The 27587-nt window shown below is 40.5% G+C and overlaps 1 protein-coding gene across 3 annotated transcripts in view; it reads right to left on the bottom strand.

Annotated features, from left to right (window-relative positions):
- ESRP2 (epithelial splicing regulatory protein 2) overlaps positions 1–27587 on the bottom strand; it is a 155185-nt gene that overhangs the window by 127493 nt on the left and 105 nt on the right. For all 3 annotated transcript variants that reach the window (XM_030204298.1, XM_030204301.1, XM_030204300.1), the window contains exons 2-3: positions 27261–27413; positions 26273–26401 (exon numbers count right to left, since the gene is read on the bottom strand). In XM_030204298.1, coding sequence (XP_030060158.1) covers positions 26273–26401; positions 27261–27395 — 264 coding nt within the window. In that variant the 5' untranslated portion in view covers positions 27396–27413. The remainder of the gene's footprint in view (positions 1–26272; positions 26402–27260; positions 27414–27587) is intronic.

Raw genomic sequence — 27587 nt, 5'->3', positions numbered from 1 at the left:
TAATCAAAAGAAACAAGGACGTCTCTGACGAACATTTGGACGACTTTACCTGGTCGTGTTTTTCTTATGACCAAGGCACAAAAAGGTGCCTGAAATAACTAGGTGACCACCGGAGAGAATCGGGGATGACCTCCCCTTACTCCCCCAGTAGTCACTAACCCCCTCCCACCCTCAAAAAATACCTTTGAAAATATTGGATTGCCAGACTCTATGCCAGCCTCAGATGTCAAACTCAGCTCCACCACAGTAGTATGCAGATAATTGGAGCAGTTTTAGTGGATGCAGTGCACTTCAGGCAGGCAGGCAGACCCAGGTCCATACCCTCCCTACCTGTTACATTTGTGGAGGAAACAGCGAGCCCTCCAAAACTCACTGTACCCACATTTTAGGTGCCCGCCTTCACCCATAAGGGCTATGGTAGTGGGTTTTTTTAGGGGGGGGGGGCTCAGCACACAAAGTAAGGGAGCTATGTACCTTGGAGCAATTTATGAAGTCCATTGCAGTGCCCCCTAGGGTGCACAGCTGCTTTCCTGGCATGTCAGGGGGACCAGGGCACTACAAATGCTGGCTCCTCCCATGACCAAACGGCTTACATTTGGTCATTTCTGACATGGATGTCCTTGGTTTCAATTATCGCTGAAAATCAGAAACGACCAAATCTAGGGACGACCAAATTTAAGGATTTGGACGTCCCCAGCGGTATTTTTGAAATGAAAGATGGACGTCAAATCTTGTTCTGAAAATACGGGTTTCCTCGCCCCTGGATCAGGACGTTTTGCGAGGACGTCCATATCAAAACATGGACGTACCTTTCGAAAATGCCCCTCTTTGTGTGTCATTAATCCATACTTTTGAATATGCTCTGTAATTTTGTTATAATAGTCTACCATTTTGCCCCAGCACTGGCATCAGACTCACTGGTCTATAATTTCCTGCATCACCTCTGGAACATTTTTTAAAAATCAGCATTACATTGGCCACCCTCCAATCTTCCGGTACCATGATTGATTTTAAAGATAATTTACATATTACTAACAATAGTTCTGCAAGTTAATTTTTCAATTCTATCAGTACTCTGGGATGAATACCTTCTGGTCTAGGAGAGTTGCTACTCCTCAATTTGTCAAATTGCCTGATTGCATCCTCTAAGCTGCCAAATTACAGCACATTCCTCTAGCTTTGCTAATTCCTTCCTCTTGTTATCCACACCATCAGGGGTGTCTAACCTATTGCATATTTTGGTATCATCAGCAAAGAGGCAAACTTACCAGACAGTCCTTTGGCAACATTGATTACAAAAATGTTAAAAAGTATCGGCCCAAGAAACAAACCTTGTAGCATACCACTGATAAAATCCATTTCCTCAGAATAAGCTCCATTTACCACTACCCTCTATCACCTGCCACTCAACCAGTTCCTAACCCAGTCAGTCCCTTTAGGGCCCATACAGAGGACATTTATTAGCCATATATACGGAACCATATCAATCTAAACACACCACATCTAGCGCTCTCCCTTGATCCAACTCTCTGGTCACCCAGTCAAAGAAATCAATCAGATTTGTCTGATAAGACTTGTCTCTAGTGAAACCACGTTGACTCAGGTCCTGTAACCCATTGGATTCCCAAAACGTTACTATTCTCCTTTTAAAAGCATTTCCATTAATTTACTTACCACAGAAGTCAGACTTAAGAGGTCTATAGATCCCAACCTCTTCCTTACTTCTGCTTTTGTGGAGAGGGACCATATCTGCTCTTTTCCAGTCCTCTGGGACCACTCCTGACTCTAGAGGAGCCGCTAGAACTTTAGTACACTTGGATGGATATATACCATCCGGCCCCACCGCTTTGTCCACCTTTAGTTTAGCCAGCTCCTCACAAAACACAGTCCTCTGAAAATTGTTCAGAGACTACCACTCTTCCATCCCTATTTGTGTTTGCCTTTTGTGGTCCTTTCACAGCCCTTCAGCTATGAACGCAGAAGATAAATATTTGTTAAAGCATTCTGACTTATCTTTACCAGCTTCTACATATTCCTCCTTCACCTTTGTCTTTCACAAATGCCACTTTTGCACTTCCACCTACCACTAACAGATCTAAAAAAAAAAAAAAAAAAAACACGTCATCCCCCAATTTTACCATATTGGCTATTTTTTTCCCCATTTGAATCTTTGCTTTCTTGACACTCTATCAGCTTCTCTCCAAATATTGTCACCTGTCTTCCTCTTTCTGCAATCTCTTGTAGTTTATCAAGACTAACCTTTTTCCTTACATTTTTTTCAGCTACTTCTTTTGAGAACCAAAGCGGCCTCCTTTTCCTCTTACTTGTATTTATGTTCCTTACAAAATGATTTGTTGCTCTTACAATAGCTCTTTTCAGTTTTGCTCAATGATTTCTAACTTCTTCCAGATGTTCCCATCCAGACAGCAATTCCTTGAGGTAATTCCCCATCTGAGATAGTTTTGAAGTGTAGAACCTTCTTTTTCTGAATGAACCCTCTCCACACCTATCTTAATATTAAAAGTACACCATCTCGTGATCACTGGGTGCCAGATGATCGCCTACTATAACATCAGTTACACTCTCCCCATTAGAAGCACCAAGTCCAGTATGGTCCCATCACCAAATGCTGGAATAGTTCCCCCCCCCCCCCCATAGAGAATCTAGGATCTTCCTGCTTCTAAAAGACCCTGTATTATGGATACCCCAATTGACATCTGGCGTATTAAAATCACTTAGTAGTACTTTTCCTCTCTCAGCTATATGTTGAATGTCTTCAATTAAATCTCTGTCCATTTCTTCTGTCTGTAAAGGAGGTTTATACATCACACCAATGTAAATCCATTTCCCATTCCTTCTTTCCAGATTGACCCACAGTGCCTCTTTTATGCCATGTAGGTTCTGCAATTGTATAGTTTTAATATTTTTAACATACGTCACTCCCCCTCCCTTTCCTGAACAGATTGTAGCCTGGTATAACTATATCCCGGTCATAGTTCTCTATGATCACCACTAGGCCAAAATCAGCCTTAAGATCCAAAACCTTATTTCCCATACATCGGACATTAGTATATACTGCTTTCCAGACATTGCTCCTTTTTCTCCCATTTGTGTAGAGGTATTTAATGCTTCACTTATCCAAGGGTTTTGGATCATCCTGCCCCAACGATTCTAGTTTAAAGCACTCTTCAGTAGGTTAGCCAGCCTGCTGTGGAAAACGCTTCTTCCCTTCTTTTATAGGCGGACACCATTTCTGCTTAGCAGCCCTTGGAAAAGCATCCCATTGGTCCAGGAAGCCAAAATGCTTTTGAGGACACCATCATTGCAGCCACATATTAATCTCCAGGATACAGGCTTCTCTGTCTTGGCCTTTACCCTTAACAGGGAGGATCGACAAAACTACCACTTGTCTGTCTGTTCCACCCTCTCTCCCAGAGACATTAAGTCACTTTTAATACATTCAGAGGATTACCTAGCAGTATTATTTGTGCCAACATGGACAAGTAGCATTGGCTAATAGTCATTAGGTTTCATGAATCTCAGCAAGCTCTCCAACATCTTGAATTTTGGCAGATGTATGGGGACGCCAAGAGAGATTACTTAGGTCACCTCTTCTTTTGAAATGGAGGCAAAAAGAAATCCTGGAGCAAGTTAAAATTTTCTCTTTTAAGGAGCTTTTAAGTCCTCTCTAGTAAGATTCACAGATAAAATAATAAGGCAAAAGTTTTCCCAGTAATATAAAATTAGAATTTAAGCAAACAAATTAGGCACAGCACTTGTTGCAAAAAAAAAAAAAAAAGAGCAATTTCAATCTACGTCTTCCTCCTAATTGGCTGCAGAGCCTATACAGAGCCTTCCCTCAACTGGAATCTGTGATGCTATGCCAAGCTCAAAAAAATGCAACCTAAAATACTAACTAGACTAAAACACTTTATATAAAACCTGAAACAAACAGAGGCTTAAAAGGCTACACTATTGTCTAAACTGACTTTTTTTTTTTGTTAAATTACTCTACTTATTTAGCAAACAATGAAATTACCTGTTCAACCCCAAATTTACCTTTTCAACCACTTCAATGGGAGTGTGCGTGCTTCTGTTTAAAAACCAACTTATGACCCATTTTTGGAGAGTTTAGTGTCAGAGGGCTAAAAGAAAAAAGGGGGGGGGTGGTTAATTCTACACAGTTTCTATCAGAGGAATTCAGCAGGAGCTCATCGGCAGCTTTTTCAGAAAAAGATTCCAGTTCCTCTACCGCAGAAAGTCTGCATCGCGATTCATAGGGTCTACTACAGGGAATAGCCAAGATTGGGCCCTCTCCATTGAGTGCGTTTGCTAAGTAATGGTTAATGAAGAAACCCCCCAAATAGACACAAACTACATGGATATTTTGGACTAGTAAAACTATTTTTCTATGGAATAACCCCATCCACAGCGATTGTGCAGCCCTTGTTTCATTTTCTCTTACAGCGAGATACCCAAAGTTTTCCACAAACCTAAGAGTAATATCTTGAAGGACTAACATTCCATCCTGCCAAAAAGAACCCTGGGAGCATGGGTTGTTTAATGTCCCAAGTATGAAGGAGATCAGATTTTTTATAAATAAATGGGTGCTACATACAGCCCTGTTTATTAATTATCTAGCTCAGAAAACTACTGGCTTTAAACACATAGCATGCCCTAGCACTATACTGACCTAGTCACTGTAACTCGAACTACAAAGCTATCAGACAGGTAATGGAATTGCTCATTTTCATATGGCATGTGAAATAGCACATCAACATAAATCCTAAGTAGTATCCATTACTTTCCTTACTTTAAAGGACTTTGTTTACATATTGCACATTAAAATTAATCACATTACACAACTTTTTTTATTTATATATATTTTTTGTGCAGGAGGGGAAGGTGGTGGAGATGAAAACTGTACCTGGATTCAAGAAAGCTTGGGACAAGTACATAAGATCTCTAAGGAATAGTAGATAGCATAGTTAGATAGACTGGATAGGCCATAGGGTCTTTATCAGTCTTCATTTTTCTATAATTAATCTTTTCCTGATGTCATCCATTTCCTATAACCTCTACCAGCCCAAAGACAAGACAGGACTATCAGATTGTTCAAGATGGAATCGCATCGCCATCATTGGTCATTTCCAACGGTGTTCTTTGTGATAACCTTGTTAGCACCTCTGAATTACTCATCCAAAAGCAACTGTGGCATTTCAGAAGAATCCATCAGAGTACATACTCTGCCTTCCAAATAAGGACACCATAAGTCAATAGTAGATAGTCACTGTGTCATCCTGCCTGATGGATGTATTTGCCTAATAGAAAGGCTTACCATGTTAAACAAGGATCATGCGACTCTCTTTCAGTTCCAATAGCCATGTGGAAACAATTTCTATAACACATGCCAAAAAACTGCTCAGATGAATAGCATACTATCAGAACCTAGCCTTTCATGTTTTAGCAAAGACTGCTATCTAGTCATCTTGAACTTCATGCAGAACTTTTCAAGTCAAACAAAAACTCCATACAGGTTCCAAGAAAGACACCCATCTACAGTGGCTAGTACATTTTAATAAGGTCAAAAAAACAAGTCGGCTGGTACTTCAACAATCAAAGACAATTTGAACGCTCATTGTAAATTGGACAGCATAGGTTGCCTGCAAGGAAAGAAAAACCTTTAGCTTTTCTTTTTTTAAACCTTCCTATTATTCATTTACTTTCTCCTGAATATTAGCTTAGAAAATAAAGGAGATTCTTGCTCTTGATTCATAAAGGAGGAAGGTGTGTCTAGAAATATCCTAGCTAGGAAACCTGAAGGTGAACAATTTGACAGTTCCACCTGGAAATTTAACAGAACTCCAGACTGCTCGGGGGATTGGGTAAATCCAGATTATCTGGATTATCAGGCAATACTTTTTTTAAAATTTAAATTTAAGGAAGAAAGAGATTAACAGGCAAATTTTGTTGATTTAGTGAATGACTCCTGGCCGGTTATATAGTGTTTAGCCGACTAACCGTTGAATATTCGTGGTTAGTGTATAGCAGCTAACCAGTTATATAATGTAATATAGCTGGTTAGCACCAATACTTAGCGCTGGGTTAAGCAATTAAATAGGACCGTATAAATAGCAATCCTATCTTTACCCGCTAGTAACTGAACTGGTTTAGACGATATTCAGTACTAACCTGTTAAGATCCAGTAGCCAAAATAAAACCGGATGTTCAATGCCAGTCACCAGAAATGGCCCAGCATTAAATATCCACAGTCAGCGCAGACCACGGCACTTACACAGGCTGCCTCATGCATATCGGCCCCTATGTTCCTTAACCTCAATCAAATGGTTCAGATTATCTTCACCATCAATCAATAATATGGCTATTAGAATAGCAAAGTAGTTTCAAACTTCAAAATGAATTTGGAAGGTTATCAGGTTTACATTCACTACAAACACCATCCCTTCACATTGTCTCTCCAAAACACCCTTACATGCTAGCATGCTCATACTAGCTCTCTGAGATATACACACACACTTTTCCACCAGGTCTCCCATGCACCTGGATCCCTTCCTCAGACCCACATGGCTGACTCTTCCTTTTCAAAATCCATTTTCCCACCAGATCCCATCATGTTCCAACCTTGCTATTTAATCTTTTTAAACCAGACCACCAAACCCAATAGCGTAGACCCTGTTATTTTTTCCATTAAAAAAAAAAAAAAAAACCTCAAATCATCTCAGTCCCAACCAAGGACTCTGATTCTCTTCTCAGTCCTGAGCCTGCTCATGCACAGGCCACCAGGCCCTTATGCTTCAGGTTGGTGGCTCGCCTCTAAACTGCACACATGGGCAAGAACACATGCTCGTGGCTTTGACCCCCACCAATGCCACTCTCAACACAGCTACTTGATACATTCAGCTGTTTGTCTCTTTAAAATAATAAAAAATTATCTGGCCCCATTGACATGGCCAACCAACCCTAGCACTCAAACTCTGGCGTGGGGCTCTGTGGTGCAGTGTAGAGAAGACCCCAGGTTATGTAACTTTAAGGAACTCAAGTACATTTGAATGTAGATAATTTTTTGCAGGAGAAGACTTACTACCTGTTATCCTTCTGTTCTCACTTTTGCTAGTCTGAAGCCTGCTAAGCCTGAACCATCTTTTACCAACTAATATGACTTCTACAGCCTGTGCCCTGAATACATCTGAAACCAGCTTTCTACAAAGGAAAATTACTGCTTGGCATACCCATGACAACGTCATCCAATGACACGTTGTTTACTACTAACTAGCCTCCAGTTACCTCCTGGGAAGAGCGGAGGAGCTTACCTCACAGAAGACAAATGTCTCCGGGAATATATGTGAATCAAGAGGGAGGTTGCTACCATCAGCCTCGTGACTGATAAGAGTTTCTTTGCTGCTATCACAAGGCTTTGCATTGACCACCATGAATTCTGCTGGACAGAAGTACACTGTTGGTGAGGTGATACCTGTGGACCAATCACAAAGAGGGAGGCCAAGAGGAATAAAGGGAGCAGAACAGAAAACTTGTTGGTGGATAGATCGCTCCAAGAGGTCCTAAAGAGACTGATTTTCCTAAACACACCAGTGAACTGAATTCCTTGTGATAAAGACGACGAGACCAGTTCCGCTATAGCATTAATGCCCTACCCGAAAGGCTGTGTAATCAGTAAACAGAGTTTGTTTTCTTTGACTTTTTAGATTTTCCCTCTCCCTCATTAACATAGGCTACATATTGGTTTTGGTTGCTTTTGTTTAATTGGATACATTTCTTTGATTTATCATGCTTTCTTTTGTAAAGTGATGTATAAGTTTGAGGTTAAAAAAAATGACACAGTTAGAAGCTTCATATCAAACTAACTACCATAAATTTTGTCAATTGGTCCATTATATAAAAGTTTTTTGTTAGAGTTCTGCTGAAAGATATGAATTTTTTAAATATGCTTCTGATATATTAGATTGATCATAAAATTATGGCTACACTTCGATATGAAGTGTTTCCCATTTTTTATGCTCTATCAATGTATTTGGATTTTTTTCCCATACAGTGGATATTTATTCTATCACCCATTCTCTTAAGTGAATGAACATTTCATTTTGATGCATGTTCATCATGTATTTACATTTTAGGTACCACTTACAGCTGACTATGTCTAATGAGGGTGATAAACAAATTGACTGAAGTTCAATTTATCTGCAGTCTATATACCTCCATAAAAGTTTTCATGCCAGGAACAAATGTCATTTTTAAAGAGAGAGTGTGCATCTTTGGTACAGTGGGCTTAAGCCAAGGTTACAGTTAGATTGTAAGCTCTCTTGAGCAGGGACTGTCCCTCCCCGTGTTTAAACTTGTACAGCGCTGCGTAACTCTGGCAGCGCTATAGAAATGCTAAATAGTAGTAGTACAGTACTCAAGAGTTAAGAATTATGTCTGCAAGGGGGTGAATTTCAGCACAAAAGTCCAGTTCTGTGCTGAAATTCACCCCCCCTTACTTGCAAACAAGTACTCAAAAAAGGTGATGCCAAAAACACATGCCAGTGTGGCAGCCCTGAACTACTTGTAGTACCATTAATTAAACAAAAACCTCTTTTTTTATATTTTTAAAGAGAGTGCTGCTGTGTATTTAGTCAATTTAAGCAGGCAACAATGTTAAAAAAAAAAAAAAAAGAAAGACTACATTTAACCCTTGTGCCAATTATGAAAGTTAAGGTCCCTCCCTCAAAGCAACTTACGAGCATGGAGCACTTTTATCAGACAACTAGAATGCTCACTACTGTCTCCACTGTTCTCTCAGAAGCATCTGTTTCTGGCTCCCATTTCATCAGCTTTTGTATGCAGGTTAAGCAGTAATTTGACCATAAGACTAATTTACCAACTCTTTTGATTGTTTGACCATCAACTCTAGTTTTTATAGCCGGAGTCAGAGGCCAATGCGTAAAAGCTTGCATTAGAGCTGTGCACCGACATGTGGAGGGTCATTTTCAAAAATACATCCAAGTCAGAATTGGGACGTTTAGCTCATTACGTCCAAAATGAGTACATCTTGGAGCAATTTTCAAACAGGAAAAACTGCTGGGTTTCCCTTTTGAAAATGACTGTAAAGGTAAGACATATTTACAACAAAGACATCTACAAAGAAGAGCCAAAATGACAAACACCAGAAAACCAGGCACTAGAACATCTGTCTAGCACCATTTTGAGAGAAATGATTAGGGGGCAGTCTAGTGGTCTGTGCAGTGGACTTGTAAACAATGGCACCAAGCTACAATTCCCACCATAACTCCTTTATGTTGCATTGTGAGCCCTCCAGGGACACCATTACAACTGCCTTCAAGCCTACAGGTAACTTGGTGGTTTTGGATGGCTCACAATTTCCACCACAAATGTGCTGGGGGGGATGGGGAGGAGTAGGATTTGGATACCTTTGTTCTGTCCACTGCACTGACCACTAGGCTACTCCTGGGAGCTGCTTGATGCTTTGCTGGGCAAGCCCATAATACCTAGTGCACTCAAAGCCTGGTATCCCCTTTCGGTTTCAGTTCTTTGGTGGGGGTGGGGGGGAAGTAGAGTGGTGAAGCCTTAATCCAGCCAGTGGTCAGCTGGTCATTCAGACCATTTTTTTTTTAAACAAGTCTAGATAAAAATGTACTTCTTTTTAAGACATGGACTGTCTGTTCCGTTAATGCTGAAAGACGTCCTAATTGTCGGGCCACCTTAGCCCTGAAACATCCAAATTCTGCCTGTTCAAAAATCATGATTTAGAAATTTTCAGCAAATGGACATGTTTTGGGATCTATCTGCCTTGAAAATGAACGCCTTAGTGCAAGGCTTTCTAATGCAAGCCTAATGCTAATATTTTAGCTCCCCAATGAAATAAGCAAAAAGCATGCAAATTACTGCTGTGTTAAAAAGTGTGCACTGTCATAAAAAAAAATAAAAAACAGCACGTACTGCCACAGTAATATGCAAGCCTTTTGTTGCAAAATGCCTCCCTCCCTGTCAGTGCACAAGCAGAGATTATGCAATGACAGGAAAAAGAAAACATTGAAAAAAAGAATCCCATTACACAGAGTTCCTTCTGCCAACACCCCCTCCCTCCCCTCAACAAAAATCCCTGGTGGTTTAGTAGACCCCAGAAACCCTCTCCCTCTCCTCCATGCACCTTGAAGTAAGGAGGCAAGAATGATGTCCACCCACTCCTGCCTCCACACTGCAATTTTGCAAAATGGCATTGCCTAATATTAAAGTTGCATATGGGGGGGGGGGGGGGGGAAGTCCCACGTCCACTAGCCCACCAGTGATTTTTTTGGGAGGGGTTTTGGATCAGTGATCTGAAGCGCTGCATGTCGCCTCAGATCACCCAGAGTGAATTACCATATGCTGTGCACTGCAAAACTTTGTGCAGGGTTATCTTGTGCGCAAAAAGGTCTTTCTGCATTGTGTGCCCAAGCCACACAAAGCATCAGCGCACTTTATTGTGCTAAGCACCCATAGAAACATATGGACGACTCTAGTGTTTAGCGCACACCTAAAAACCGCTAGCGCATCCCGTTATGCTAATAGCTCCATGCACTTTGCAGGGATAGAACTGCTGCCAAATATACGACCTTCTGTTTGTGCTGATTTTTCCTGCTTAAGCCATTGTTAATAGTTAACATCACTACTACTAATTGTTTCTATAGCGCTACTAGACATATGCAGCGTTATACACTTGAACACCAAGAGACAGTCCCTGCTTGACAGAGCTTACAATCTAATTAGGACAAATAAGGGATAAGGGAATTACTAAGGTGGGAACGATAAAACATGGGTACTGAGCAAGTGAGTAAGGGTTAGGAGTTAAAAGCAGCATCAAGAAGGTGGGCTTTTAGCCTAGCTTTGAAGACGGCCAGAGATAGAGCTTGACATACTGGGCATATGGTGCAGCAAGATAAAAGGCAACAGAGTCGGGAGTTAGCAGGAGGAGAAGGGTGCAGATAGGAGAGATTTACCCAGTGAACAGAGTTCCCAGGGAGGAATGCAGAAAGAGGTAAGAGTGGAGAAGTACTGAGCAGCTGCAGAGTGAATGCACTTGTAAGTCAATAAGAGCAGTTTGAACTGTATGCAGAAACAGATAGGGAGCCAACAAAGTGAATCACGGAGCATAGCGACACTGTTGGAATATAAAGTTGTGCAGCAGAATTTTGAATAGATTGAAGGGGAGAGAAATGGCTTAGTAGGAGACCTGCGAGACCATCAGAATGTGCAACTCTTGACACAGGCAATTCCACATAAACCACAGAACCATGTTGAGTCCTTGATTTTGTGTGTTGTATATAAAGCAAAAGGAAAAACATGTCTCATACCTGAGCCTTTGATTAAATATATATTTCTGACACAGTCAAGAATTGTGCTAGATATACAATTAAAAAAAAAAACAAAAATCAAGCCACCTTTGCTCTGTGGAAAAAGCCTTTTTGACTAGTTTTTAGTACCAGGCTTCCTCTTGGTTTGCATTGATTTGGGTCACCACTACTTCTCTTTGCATTTTTTCCCAACTAAGTCTGGAACAGGAATGTGTGCTATGGGTCCCCCCCCCCCCAAAAAAAAAAAAACCCCTTTTATCCTTGGCATAATTAAAAGTACACAGTGTAAGAAAATAGAAAGGACCATTCATGAAATGGCTCTATACAAGCCAAGTTAATTTTTCTAGTTTTTCGAATCAAGTGCTCTGCTTGATATTTTTACGTTCTTCGTTAAGTTGATGCATTAATAATGTTGCATGCTTTATTGAAGATAATTTTACAAGCATCTAATTAGTAATAGCTTATGAAAAGTACCAAACTAATCTTAAGTCTGCACAACAGCACAACACAAAATTTGCACAGAATTCCATTTCAGTGTACAATTCTGCACAGGCAGACCTACCAAGAGGAGGGGGCAAACACTTAAAACCTTTATCTCCTCCTAGTCTCTTCTTCCCCCCCCCCCCCCCCCCCCCCCCCGTCATCACTCCTCAGACTCCTAGCATTCTCTCTCTCTGCATTTTAGTTTGACTACTCCCCTTGTGCTGGGATTCCTCCGATCCAGGATCCACCCAGTAAGACACTTTCTACAGGGACTTACGCTGCTAGTAATCCCAACCTAACAGGGATTACACAATCAAATAATCATAAACAAAAATCTTAGCATACCATATAAAGTGTAAGGAGTCCAGTGTGATTATTATGTGCACTCACAATCATCACAATGTAACAATAAAATAAAAACATACACCATAAATAAGGTAAATAAGGTAATAAAACATGATATTGCTATTTAAAAAGGCACTGCAGTGCCAAATATCTAATAGTGCTTGTCAAATCACAGTGTTCATAATACATGCCATGAGTGCAAGAGTGATTGGTTGATCCAAAAGGTGCTACAACTTTCCTAACCCCACTATGAGGGATATTAGCAGCGCACTGAATGCTAAGAAGCCCATGGGAATAGAATGAGCTTCTTTGCCATTTAGTGTGCTGTTAATTGGTTGTGCTGCTTTGTAAAAGGAGCCCTTAGGTAGGATGTGGCTGAGCTTATATTAAAGAAGTCAGCTGAAGAATATGATGAATCTGGAAAAACCGAGAAGGTAGCTAACCAAGTGGACCTTCCCATCCACCCACTTCTTTCAACTATAGGAGTTCCACTAGTGTGACCAAATTTTCATCTTGCTTGCATTAGCACAGAAGGTGCAGATGCTTATTTGTAATTCTCCATAAACAGCACGATAAATCTGACACAAACCCTTACCACCTTGCTAGGAAGCCAACTCCTAACCTATATCAATTGTTTCTATATCTAACCAGCATTCACTAGTTCCATAAGGAAGCTTATGATCTACAACTTTTGCTGAAAAAGTAAATAATATACAAAAGATCTAACACATACACAAGAATGGAACATCATCATTCTGAGATTCCTAACACTTATCTGAAATTGCACTTCCTAGTGAGATAAGTCACCTCCCATATAAAAAAAAAAAAAAAAAAACAACAACACGGTTTTCCCTTCCTCCCTGCTGCTCGATACATAAATATTGTCTGAAATAATTCCCAGTAGTGGACACCTTTAGGACTAGGAAATGTTAAAATTTAAATGTTGTACATTATGCATTCTCCCATATACCAGTCTGCATATTGATGTCATCATATAACCCGATATAGCTCCATACAATATTTTGAAAACTAGACAACAACACACTGCTGGACGGGAATTAAATTCCCAAACATATGCATGCAATTCTTCTAGACTGACTTGAAAAGCCAGTCCCTTAATACAAAAACAAAACAAAAAAAAAAAAAACAAGCAAACATAGCTGGATCATAGAGAGTCTGATTTTAGGTTTCAACTGAGAAACATTGTAAAATACCTCCAAAACAAAAAGGAAAACACCAGAAAGATACCACTGTCCCCTCTACTGTCCTTCCTCCCCTAACTTGTATTGTAGCCCCCTCCTCCCACTCGGTTTCTATGCCTTTTTTGCTCTGAGGATTCCAAAATTACATAAACATAGATGATTTCGCCATAAAGGTCCCCTTTGATAGTACTAGTGGTGCGAAAAACACCAATGTGTTCATACCCTCAAGATCCACTAATTTGAATACACCTAAATTTACAGTTCAACACCTAAGAACAGAAGACAATCATAATTTATTAAGCAGAACCTGAGACACTCTGTTTTGGTACAAGTTAACAATTAAAACTAGACAAGGAAACAATTATAAGCAGCAAAACAACATCTTCTTCAAACAGTACAATGTCCAATACTAAAAGCAGAATTTTATTGCATTTTAACAAAATATAGGAAGAAAAAAATATATATTTTTAGGGTGTACTATGCACTTTCACTGAATATGCATTTTAAGTAAAATGTAAGCCAATTACACTTACACAAAAATCTACATAACTGCAAACATTTCACAATTTCTTCTTATTGTAGAAACTTGGGAATGAGGGAAATGAGAAAAGTGTTTTTACAACACCAACACTGACTAAGATCCCTGCCCTGTACCATAATAGCTCTGAAATACAGTTTTGCCAACACACGTTTGTATAAGATGGGAGACATTGGTGGGATTCTGTACAAATTATGAACATGCAAGTTGCTCTTCAGTTCAGAGATGCAGGACAAACTGAAACTATAGTATCTATGTACTGAAAGTTTGCTCTTTATAGTATTGTGTGCTAAAGTGCCCAGATGCAGGCTCTCTCTCTCTGGTTCCCAAATGCTAGCCAGTCCAAAGTTAAAGGATTAGTTAAACTGGGGGAATCTGCCACACAATTTATATCAACATGTCCTCCTCCAGGAAGAACCCTAGGGGAGGAAAAAAAAAAACACCCCTCCTCCTCCCTATCTCCTATCCAAATCCATCCTACCAAAACCACTGTCTTCCCATTCCCTCTTTCTAGCCAGCAAAAGGTGTAGATCTTGCTTCCTGCTATTTCAGATTCTAGCAATAGCGATACTACCCAACAGGCTTTGCACTATTGCCTGTTGAGTGGTATCAGACTGGAGTTTGTTGATAAGCAGCCAGGAAGAAAAGGCAGACTTATACATACCAGCATTTAACTATTATCAACTACAGTCCAAAAATCAGGAGCAATGATTTACTAGTATAGTAAATCCTTTGTGTTTTCTATGTGCTACTCAAGACTCCATAGCTTTGCCTATTATCTCAGGCTAAGAGGACAATGAATGCAGTACCTATTAGGATGCCACTAAATAGAAATCTTCTATGGACAGAAGATGTTACCTGAATTATCCCTGTTGTACTTAGAAGTGTTTAGTTTTAAAAATGTTGTCTTATACAAGTTTTACAGAATAGCTTTTTGACTGAATGCAATATGTTATCTTGCAAACCAACAAAAACATAAAATTACTAAAATTTAATGTTGCCAATGTCAATTTTCAGATACTGCCCCCCCCCCGAGATCTGCATGCCTCTTCCTACTATATATTGTTAGCACTCTCAAAGGAGTTTATCAATAATAGAGGTGCCCAGCATCCATTGCACCCACACAGCCAATTCCTACGATTGCCCCAAACTCAAACAGTGAGTTAGAAACCACTCAGCCTGAGTATTCGCCATCAATTTGTGGAAACATGAAACAGCAGTCTCTTGTTTTTCGTACTGTCAGACAGAGGTAGTGATCTACAGAACTATAACAGGACAGAACCTCTGTGAAGAAGAGAGTGACCAGTGGTTACTAAAGGGTCCCCCTCTCTGCTACCACATGAGGTAGAGACAGCAAAACTTGGCCCAGTTTGGCTCATCATAGGCTGTGGAAAACAGGCTTCAGACACTGGTAATAAAATTGGTTCACCTCTTTCTGTCCTCAAAAGTGGTCTTCTGTCTTATGAAGTATATGTCCTCTGATTCCTTCTAGTCTAGAAGGATTCCCCCTTGAGACTCTTCTTTCTTTTGTTTCTCAAAACTCTTGCCCTGCTTTTTGCCCATCTATCCCAAAAGCTGTGTTATGTCTGTAAAGCAGTGGTAATAGTTGCAGTTTCATCAACTATTATTTCAGACAGGTTGTTCATCTCTAGCACACTGCAGGATTCTTACTAGAATGTCTTCCTCACAAGAATAAGTATCTTCTCTTCTTCTGTCTAATTTATTCCAGCTTGCATCAACTCAGAAAACATTAGGAGACTTGAAAAAAAATCTGAGAGACCCTTCAACCTAAGTTGAAACCTTCATTTACAGTTTCTTCTAGGATGTCCAATTCTCATTGGATCTCTATTTTTAAAATGGCTATAAGCTTTTCTTGAAGTTTATATGCAAAGACACTGATGGTCTCTCAATCCATTTATCTTTTGTAGACTTATTTAATCTTCAGTCCCAAAGGAACTTTATTCCCAGAAATATAATAGAAGATTGAATATGGTTTCTCCTGTACATCTCCTTCTAGGTGTTGAATGTTTGACATTATGGATCCTATAAAGGGACAGGGAAGAGATAATCACTTCTAGCTGGTCCTCTACTAGAGCACAGAAAATGTTTAATGCTGATTTAGAGCTTTGGGAGGTTTGTTGTCAATCTTTTCTTCTTGGAAATGAAGTGTCCTCTCTTTGAACAATTACTGTAGTATTTGCAACTGCCTGTTGCTGTTATGGATTCCAGTTTCATCCCTTTATCACCAATATCTATTTGTTTCTGCATTCCTTATACCTTGGTGTTTTTCAGAAGTCATCTTTTCTTTCTTTCCATGACTTCCTGGGACTCTTACAGAAACAGGGTCCCCACACATCTCCTCCCTCAAAATTAAGGCCAAACAAACAGCAAATTGTTCATTCTTTATTCAAAGCAGTTCTGTAATATTTAACATTTAAATTTCAAGTCAAATTTTACTAATCTTCTACTTCAAAGCTCAAGGTTCAAACTGTACGATCAGTGTACAAATTTTTTTTTTACCTTGTTATGGGGTTTAAGGTTCAAAAATCCTGCCAAATTACACCACTTTTGTAACACCCAGTTTTCCCGAGATGGAAACTGTCTTACCTTGTAGTCTATACAAAGGTTAGGGTGGTGGACTTTGGTCCTGGGGAACTGAGGAACTGAGTTCAATTCCCACTTCAGGCACAGGCAGCTCCTTGTGACTCTGGGCAAGTCACTTAACCCTCCATTGCCCCATGTAAGCCGCATTGAGCCTGCCATGAGTGGGAAAGCGCGGGGTACAAATGTAACAAAAAAAAAAAAAACAAAAACAAAAAAACAGCTTACATAGAAGTTTGCTCAAATAACAAGGGTGGACAAACACTAAACCCTACTTAGATATGATTTAAAAAAATAAAAAAAAGAGTACCGGAGAAAAACTAAATGGTTATAATTTAAATGAGCCAAAAAGAGCATGTAATATGCAGTTTACTAACAGGATGGCTAACCCAGACTGTGGGGATCTATGAAAAATCTCACAACTTAAACAAACCAGGCCTCAAAACTCAAAGAGCAATGGTCTGACAAGTTGATCTGAGAGAATCTGACAAGTTGGTACAATGCAATTCTCTACTAGAAATGTTAATATCAAACAAAGATGATATGCAAATAGATATTAGTATTGAAATTTTTTTTTATAAAAATAGGTATTAAAAGCTTGAATATTTAAAATTCAGCTGAAAATACTGGATCTAGTTTTCAAGTTAAAAAAAAAAAAAAAAAAGTTATGCATACATACACACACACTTCCCTCAGATAACAGTTTACAAAGTTGAACTCATTCTTTCTTCAATTTCAAAGCAGCATAACTTAAAATGTTTTCTTCTTAAAAGGAAAAGTAAAAAAAAAAAAAAAAAACTAGAGAAATCCTGTTAAGGAATCGATTCTTTTTATTTGGTCTCAGGCTTTTGAGGACAAGAAAATTCTACAGTAAGTATAATCTTTCTTTCAGGGGCCCTTCCACTAACGCATGCCACACCCCAGATTTAACATGGCATCTTTTGGGAGTGTGCACAGCTCATGCATTACTATTGCCATTAGCATGCACTACCTAAGAGTTAACACAGAGTTTACTGTCTCCTATTTGGGAGGAACTGAATCAGTCATTCCCAAACCTAGTCCTGGCTGGAGGTATCCTTGCCAGTCAGTTTTCAGGATATCAACAATGAATATTTAGGAGAGATTTGCATACACTGCTTCCACTGCATGTAAATCTCTCATGATTATTCATTGTGGATATCCAGGACCAGGATTGGGAACCATTAGCCAGTTAACAAGCAGTAATTAATGAACTAATTGGCCATCACTTCCACACCTGTTGTCCATGCCATGCCCCCTCAGAGAAATTTCAGAAAATTCAGTATTGTGCAGTTTAATGTGTGGAAGCAAGAAAATTGCCACAAAACCCCAACACATTTGTTTAGTATCCTGCTACAAATGCACTACCCACACATTAAGAGCTTAATGCATTAAGTGGAGGAGTAGCCTTATGGTTAGTGCAGTGGCCTGAAAACCAAGTTAGATTCCCCACTGCAGGTCCTTATGACTTTGGCCAAGTCACTTATCCCTCCATTGCCCCAGGTACAAAATAAAGACCTTGTGAGAGAATGGGTGGTACAAGGCAGGATTTCCTTCAGAACACTCCCTCACTGAGGCTGGAACTGAGCTACCTTATGGCAGGGAACAGCTTAGGTAGCTTGCTGAGTCAGAAGGGTGGGGCTCAGAGAGTGTAGGAATTTAAAAGCCCTGTCAGGAGGCCCTGAGGAGAGAAGTACTCCACCACGAAAAATATAAACTGCTGAAGCTCCACTAAGGTAGACCTAGTTTATCTTGGAATCCTGCTAGAAAGTGTAACTTTGGACTTTAGGGCCAAGTTAGGCCTGACTGTGTTGAATAGTGAAGAACAGAACTTTCCCTCTGGGACTCCAGGCCAGAGGCAAGCTGTCTTCACTAGCAGATTAGTGCCTATTGTGGCCCAGGCCACAGGGAGAACTCCTGAGAGCAAAAAGTGTGACTTTTTGCATGTTTATTTCTCATTTGTGGAAGAACAGGTTATCCCCCCCCCTCCCCCCCCCCCCCACACACATATCAACAAACGGCTTTTACTTTTAACCTTTTGTCTGACTGCAGTTGAAGGTCCACTAGCCACAATGACACAAATTTGCATATAATATGGAAACCACTGATTGTAACCACAGAACAGTGTAATAACAAATTGCACCCCCCCCCCCGTTCCTTTTTCCTTTAATGAAACTATTCTTTCTTCTATTTTGAACTCATAAATAAAATCAAAATTATTACATTCAGTGAGCACCAGATGAATGAACTGCTCATTCATCTTAATGAAGGTCTTCTTTCTTGCATGGAAAACCTTTTTACTTTGGACACAGCACCTTACCAATATAAAAAAAAACAAAAAACACTCATTTCCCTATATAAAATAGTGCTTCCTCTTCTCCTGTAGAGTACCTAGAACTGTGTTATAACTTTTCCTGAAATCTAAAGAATTGAGCAACCCTTTTTCCTACATATCCTTTAAATGCCACACTGGTAAAACAGGTTTCCTCCCCCCCACCCCCCCAAAAAAAAAAAAACCCACACTACTAGTGTTGGCTAGTTGAACCCTTAAAAAGCAATCCACACATCATTAGAGACCTCTCATAATTAAAAATACAAGTTTCATTTTTGTTTGTCTGTGTAGCTTAGACTGCTTATTCAAAACTATATGGCTATTTCAAACAAGTTTCTCTGTTAAAATACTGCCTGGAATTAAATTTATTAAATGGAGCACTACATTTCTTATAGTTAGTTCTTTCCACAGGCATTTCCTCCCTATAGGTTCTTCAGCCATCTGAGGTTTAAATATGAAAGCAGCCCTATTCATAGGCAAGAAATACCCCATTTGACTTTTAGTCGGTCACCCTGCCTCACACAGAGCTAATTTTCTTTTTCTTATAACAGGATAAAAATTCTCAGATGTGTACCTCTGTCGTCATCTAAGGCTTAATATTTTTTTTATTTTCAAAGTTTCCCCTAATATGATTAAAATCAGTGGCAATAGAAACAGCACTTACACTTTCAAATTATCAGAATATAAGCTCAAATTCGTCTCTTCACTTTTCACATCTCAAACACAAGATGCTAAACACAAAATTTTGACTCTAAACCTTTTCTGAAGAGAGCTCAGTTAAATGCTACTTTCCCGCTTTGTCGAGCTGTGTGTAGGAGAAACAGCCTCCCTGAGCATTCTCTCGCTCTAAGCAGGAGTCCCTCCGCTAATCACTGCACAGCTCTCCCTGCCAATTGTGTTCCATCATGCATCTCGCAGTTTGCAACCATTAGAAACAGTTTAATCTCTCACACCCCCCCCCTTTTCAAAACTCATAACTTTCCTATTTACTCTGTCTCTGCACATAACAGTCTGATCCCACCTTTAAGCCCCGTCTCAGTTCTGATCTCCTCCTCCCTGTAAGCAAGTGCATGCACACATATGTATCTGTGTCCACCTCAGCGTCTGATCCAGACCCAACTCAACAGTACCAGCTCTATTTTTATTCACCCCCACTGTCCCAACACAAGCCATCAAATTCCAGACTTAGTTATCGCCTAGGCACATGCTCTGGTAGCACCTGTTCTACCACTCTGATCCTGAGCCTGTCTGAACCTGTCTCTAATAGTTCTTGCAGTTTCAGCACTACTATTTCGTTTTTCAAAACCACCCCCTTTTTTTTTTTCTTAGCTCATCCCACCGGTTCTCAATCCTGAACCTGCCCTCCTTATTCAGGCAGCCCAGGTCCTTCATTAATCTTCCAGCTGGGCATCTAATCCATGCATGCCTGCCTAGACCTGGCTCAGGTTCCAGGGCTCATCAACTTGAGTCACCGTGCCTCTTCTGCTCCTGCATGCAGCGCAATTCTTTTGTTGCTGTTTTCTTTAAACAAAAGCAGCAGCCAAATACCTGACACTGGACAAGCCTGATGCAGCTCTTAACAATATTTCCTGGCCCGGCCCTATACCAGGGACCCTCAGCCACCATTTAAAAAAAAAAGAAAAAAAAAGCCAATTCTTTAACCCATAGGTTACATCAACAAAGAAAAGGGGAATGGAAATGTTTATCGGCTCATGGGGTACATTAATTGGTAAATATCCTGGAGACCCAGTTCAGTCTCAGGACAGCAAAAGTTATGTCCCATATACTTACAAGTTGGGAACAACTGGATTTCGTCAGTTCACTTAGCTTTTTCAGTGCCTAATTAATTCTTTATGCAGGACACACCCGCCAGCCCAAACACTACACTGACTCTACATACTGTACTTTGAGATGAAGAAATTGAAAATTGCTCAAGGGCAGCAGAACCACCCTTGACACATTCCACCCAGGTGTCCCAGATCTGCATACCAAAAACTTAGTAATCTTACTTTTAAAAGACAACAGTATCCTATGTCTCAAAGGCTCACTGACAAGCAATATTTTAACTAGTAGTAATTAAAACTGAAAACATTTCATGCTCCTGTTTTCCAATTCTCCTGGATGCCAGAAGAGCCAAGTTAACATCACAGATTACCTATATGGAGTGGTATATAACTGGCTTACATGATTAACAGCCACCATATTTAATATTAGCAGGATTCAGTGTTTAAGACTCATTGTGATACTCGAAGATTAGTTTTCTGAACTTTAAATATTTTGATGACTTATGAAAATGAACCCAGTTCTTGTATCAACTGTACGCTAAGATCATTTGAGTTCTAAAAACAGTATGGCTTTTAGGATGTCTACAATATCCAAGTTCAAGTTTACATCCTGGATCCAAGGTAGAGAGTCTTGCCTGCACCTAGCATTTTACAACAAATTTTAAGTAGGCAATTGCTTAAGAAGGTGACAAATCTAAATTTGGAATTTTACATTAGGCAAGATTCACTACTGATATATAGTACTAAGACTATTTCAAAGGACGTCGGATGCAAATTTCATTTTGCACACCAATTTAGTTGAGCCATTTGAAGGTAAGCCTGCTAATTTTATGTATAGAAGCCCAGCACTGTGAAGATCAACTTATTCTTTAAAAAATGCATACCTAAACATTCTGCAATTGCATCATTTCTCCATGCTTCAGTGGGTCACTTCTTGGTGCTAGCAAATCCAGGAAGCAAAAAATTACTTCTCCCACTTGGGCCCCACTGGCAAGAGTTACGGAATCTCCAGATTCAAAAACAGCACCATGGTCCCCACTCTTGTATTTTTCAGTATGTACCTAATGAACCTACATGAGCTATCTCAAAGCCTGCCAGCTATATCCATTGTAGGCGGATCTCTCATGCATATTCATGAAAGGTATCCTACTACTACTTAAAATTTCTAGAGCGCTACTAGGCCTATTTGCAGCCCTGATGGGCTGAACTCAGAACATGCATCCCTTTAGATCAAGCTTGAGCATTTATTAAGATCTACCCATGTGGCATATAGGACTTCTGCAGTCACCATAGGGACATGAGAGACAGTATGGCTTTGGACATCCAGTTTCTAGGAGGACCTCCACTATCAACTGGGGACACATCACGCTTGGGCTATAATTTATACCTTCAAGAAGAATTAGGCCTAAAAAGCACATTGAGAGAAATCATTTTGTACCTCTTTGCTTATCACTACTCCTCACCAACCACCCAAGAGCTGTATAAGCAACCCTCTGTTTTGGAATCACATAGATGAATCTACCTTGCCTGTCTATGGAGAAAGCAGATTTACCAGGAAGTAGGAGTTCTTCATGGGATGTAGAAGAGAGACGCTATCCTGTCCTCCTTATCCATTCAACTTGTAGCACAGTTTATCATTGGTCTGCCATAGAAGAGAGGGAAGGCCGTAATAAGGGGGATTCTTGTACATGATTAGTAGGGTTTCTACCACTTCCCTAATCTTTTGTAAGGAACCAATGAGTAAGATAGCTGCCTAGGTTAGTGTCACCAAATTGTGTAGCTGCACTCCTCTGCCCTCCACCGAGGACCCCTCCCCTCTTACTAGTAAGGAACTCCGCTTTATAACAGTTTAACACTACATAACTGAACACATTTAAAAATAAGATATTTCTTCTACAATTGTCAAAATTACATAGAGCAATTTATACTCCCCACCCCACCCACACTGAAGGAAACAGCTACTGGTGCAATTTCATATTAAGATGCGATTGCTGAGTATAAAGTATGCATTTAAAGTAAACATTCTGTACCTGGCTAACCCCTTTCACAGAATAGCTGTAGTTCGAAACTTGGGACAAGATCAAACCTGTAGTTATGTATTAGTCTAGAGTCATTTCAAAAGCTGCACAGACCACTGTACACTCCCATTTTAACCACTGTGAAACCTAAGAGTGAAAAAAAATGCAACCAGCAGAGCAAATAATTTTTCATCTGCATATTAACAGAGAACACACCTACAAACCTCTGGTTATATTGTCTTTCTAGGTTCTGAGTGATACATGACACTTTTGATATAGTGCTGTCAATCAACCCTTCTATCAAGACTCAGCCCATCATGAGAAGCTGAAGTAAAGGAACCAGTTCTACAGCCTAAGCAAGTTTCTCTCTCTGGTACATATAGAGAGATTACGAAAAAAAAAAAAAAAAAGGTGTGGCAAGTTAGCTTTAGTCACTGTTCTAAAATGCAAGCAGTATTTTTCCACTGAAACTAAGTTAGGGGGTGGGGGGGGGGGAGGTAGCCTAGTTTCTTACAGGTATCTGGCTTTAATACCACAGTGAGTTTTTTTTCTCTCCCCCCCACCCCCACCCCCCCCTTACTTGGGAGACATTTATCCAATTTCATTTTGAAACTTTTGATTTGAATGCCAGTGACAGCGGGATCCCCGTTCCCTTTCCTAAATAGAAATAGGTCAGCACAGTTGACATCACAGGGAGGGCAGCACACGCTGACCTCACAGGACGTTTAGAGTTAACCATATGCAAAATTTCGTTATCAGAGAAGGAACTGAGCAATCAAAATATATCCACTTTTTTAAAATAAACTGATTGTGAAAATTCATGTTAGATGAGCAGACATATCAAGGTTAACATGTAAAAGGCAAGCATTAAAAGGGCCCCACATACACAAACACACAAAAAAAAAAAAAAACAAAGCCAAACCTCCTTATCCATATGAATTCATTTTATAACCTTTCCAGGTGTCTTACTCACACTACGGTACACAAGCAAAACGTGACACCTTTTAAAAGCTACCTGAAGAATTCTAGCAAAATGAATAAAACACTTTTCATTTTGAACACTTCAATTTAAAAACAATTAAACTTACTCATCATGATATACACCTACTACTACTACTTAGCATTTCTATAGCGCTGCCAGGGTTACGCAGCGCTGTACAAGTTTAACATGGGGAAGGACAGTCCCTGCTCAAGAGAGCTTACAATCTAAAGGTTTACAAACTATGTAGTCAGTGTAGGGAACATGAATGGGGAAGGTGGTTAGGCGCAAAAAGCAAGGGAGAAAAGATGGGCTTTGAGTAAGGACACCATGAAGCTCTGTTTCCAACTTCAAGTCTACATATTGTTTTTTTCTTTTGATGTGACAATAACACACTCTTGAAATTTTCAAGTTTAATGCAGTTAGAGAACCTTTTCAGCTGATTTATCAAAAGGGGCACAGTTTTCCCAACAGATGTGGGAACATCCCCTTAGTATATCAGTCCTTATAGGGATTTTTTTTTTAATTTGTGCTGTCTTGAATAACAGCATATATTAACATGAAAGACCCTCATGGCCCAATCAGGCCATAGGCTTCCCATAATTCCCTTAAAATGAAACTTCACATTTGTACTATAAAACATACCATGACGGTTTACGAGACACAATCAGGGGCATTTTCGAAAGAGAATGGTGCCCATCTTCCGACACAAATCGGGAGATGGGTGTCCTTCTCTCAGGGTCACCCAAATCGGCATAATCAAAAGCTGATTTTGGGCCTGTCAGCAGTGTACCGAAGGCGGGGCGGGGGCAAGCTTAGCAGATGGGCGGTCTCGTCCGATAATGGAAAAAAGAAGGGCGTCCCTGACGAGCATTTGGCTGACTTTACTTGGTCCCTTTTTTCCCACGACCAAGCCTCGAAAAGGTGCCCGAACTGACCAGATGACCACCGGAGGGAATCGGCGATGACCTCCCTTTACTCCCCCAGTGGTCACCAACCCCCTCCCACCTAGCCTCTATGCCATCCTCAAATGTCATACCCAGCTCCCTGGAGCAGTTTTTAGTGGGTGCAGTGCACTTCAGGCAGGCGGACCCAGGCCCATCCCCCCTACCTGTTACACTTGTGGTGGTAAATGTGAGCCCTCCAAAACCCACCCGAAACCCACTATACCCACATGTAGGTGCCCCCCCTCACCCAAAGGGTAGTGTTGTACAGTTGTAGGGTTTGGGGAGGTTCAGCATGTCAGGGGGACCTGTGCAGTACAAATGCTGGCTCCTCCCACAACCAAATGCCTTGGATTTGGTCGTTTTTGAGATGGGCATCCTCGGTTTCCATTATCGGCAAAAAATGAGCTCGCCCATCTCTAAGGTCAACCTAAATGTTGAGACTTGGGCGTCCTCGACCTTATTATCGAAACGAAAAATGGACGCCCATCTTGTTTCGATAATATGGGTTTCCCCGCCCCTTCGCGGCACCATCCTTAGAGATGGTCGTCCCCGTTTGATTATGCCCCTCTATGGGTGAGATCCAGTAAATGGCACTGAGAAAAAATTGCTATTCTACAAAGGGCACTCCAGGCAAGAACAGTGCATAGCATGTATTCCAGCAAACAACTTTCAGCATGAAACCTGGTGTAAATACTGGCAGCCCCCAAATTCTACAGCACAGCTTAATTCTTTGGAATGCCCCTGGCCTACCCATGCCCTTCCCACAGCCACAGATCTGTATAGAAATCGCACACAGTCAGATCTGTGTACAACTCCAAATCAGAGCCAGTTAAACATCAATAACTTAATGGCTCATTAATTTATTTGCATGTGGATCTCTGGATTGCGCCCAAATTTAGGCTCCATTTATAGAATCCAGGAGTACACAGACAACAACAAAAGTGACAATACAACCAGAAACTGAATATATAAACTTGAAAGGCCTGGCAAAAAGCTCATTATGTTTAGAGATTTAAGTGAAAGAATTGGCCAGTATTTTCATTCATTCAGGTCCCCATTCTACCATTTTTCTCCTCACCAACAATCCTTAAGGATATGCCTAAAAGGGTAGGTGGTAGGGACAGCACCATCTGCTTCCACAGGCGCCTTACTTCTCTTTCCCTTCCTCTTCCCCAGTTAAGTGCCAGGAATAGGAGCCATAGCTGGGACAACACACATTCCCCATATTCCCTACTGTAGCTATAACCCATCTAGACTCCTCCCACTGGGCTGAACTTTACTTTACTACAGTGGCACCAACACAATTCATACTACCCCACTTCCAGCTCTAAGAATTGTATTCATACCCTGTGGACAGAAAATGCTGAGCTATAAAATACATAGTCTATAATTAGCAATCACCCAAAACATCAGCAATTCTGAAACCACTACAAATATGTCTTGAGCACAAATCAAGTAGAGCAGAAGGTTCCTGAAACACAATACCTGTATAGTCCAGTTGGATTGACTATGAAAGGCCAACCCCTGGCAGCCTGTACATTGATCTTCTTAGAAGACATTGCATAAATAACGATTTTAAAGCACGATCCCTTATTTGCATATTGCCCATAAAAGTCCTTTGTTACATAAGGACTACAGATTACAGGCCCTCCTCACCTGGTGCAGGACTCTGTCCAGAGGCTCCGCTTCGCTCAGTCCCTCTGGGGTCAAGCCACTCTCTTCTCTGCACTGGTCGCTTAGTTCCAGATTGTCTGCTTTGACCAGAGCTTTGTGCAATATGCCTGTCTAAAAAAAGACGTTTCATTTATAAAGACAGAACAATGGGACTAGACGCCCGGACTAGAAGTGATTTTTCAACCCCAAACTGGTAGAGCCAGTATCACTTTTCATGGCAGCCCCGTGTAAGTTTCACAAATTATAGTTTTCAATGTCTGCTTCCCAGACGGTCTCTCAGCTTCTTCTCATCTCGCCCCGAATTCAAAGCGACGCCAATGGGAAGCGCGTCTCTAGGATTAGTTTACAATTACCAGAACCTGAAAAACTGCCGGGTTTCGTGCAAGGATTTCAGAATTATCCCAAACATTTAGGCACAGCAGCCCTAAAACTTAACCAGAGCCCAGAGGCTGCAAACAACTAGAATACATTAAGGTTTAGAAGGCTTGTTAGAGCAATACAACCACGGACAACTTCCGGGGCTCTTTTGTTTATTCAAACGATGAAAAAACGTGGCTTGTTTAAACCGATGCAAAATGAAGACAGCTAATTGCCATTTGGCACACACTTTTACCGGGCATTATCCCGAACCAGAGAACTACCGAGCTAGTTTCTTAGGATCCCATAAACTGTCTATTAAAAATACAAATTTTCAATCAAAAAGGTAGAAAGCAACTCCATGCAATGTTAAGAAAATCTTAAAATCTCCTTGCACAAATTCCGGAGTATTAACTAAACATTTTTTGTGTGTGTGAATCTAATCAGCGTGTTTGTGAAATGGACAGAGCCAGCTGTGAAGCAGTGATACAGGCCAAATTTCCAACCCATACAGGTGTGCTAGGATTAGTAGCATGCGACATCTGCCTGTGATTATTCTCATTTTTTTGTGCGAATGTATACACGCTTTATTAAGTCATATAGTCAGTCATACCTTCTTGCTGTGTAGATCCACAACTTGCCACACCAAGAGAATTAATTCCCTCTCATCCGAACCCAGTTTAGCCCCATTTGCACCAGCTGTTGCCCCAAACAACACCACCAGAGAGTCACTGTGCGAAGCCGTCATGACCACAGGGGGAAACAACTACAATCAAAAGCACAGGTCAAAAAAATAACATAAAAAAACACAAAGGTTCACCTCTCCTCCAGTGAGCACAGGAAAATAAGACGATGAACAATACGAAGGAAAGAAGAAAAAACAAAGCCCCAAAAATTAAAAGCTGAAAAAAAAAAAGAGAGAACAGTAGTTGTAGTTCTA

The sequence above is a fragment of the Microcaecilia unicolor genome, chromosome 5 (genome assembly GCF_901765095.1).
Source record: "Microcaecilia unicolor chromosome 5, aMicUni1.1, whole genome shotgun sequence".
In the NCBI taxonomy this organism is placed as follows: Eukaryota; Metazoa; Chordata; class Amphibia; order Gymnophiona; family Siphonopidae; genus Microcaecilia; species Microcaecilia unicolor.
This window is presented reverse-complemented; position numbering and strand designations above follow the sequence as displayed.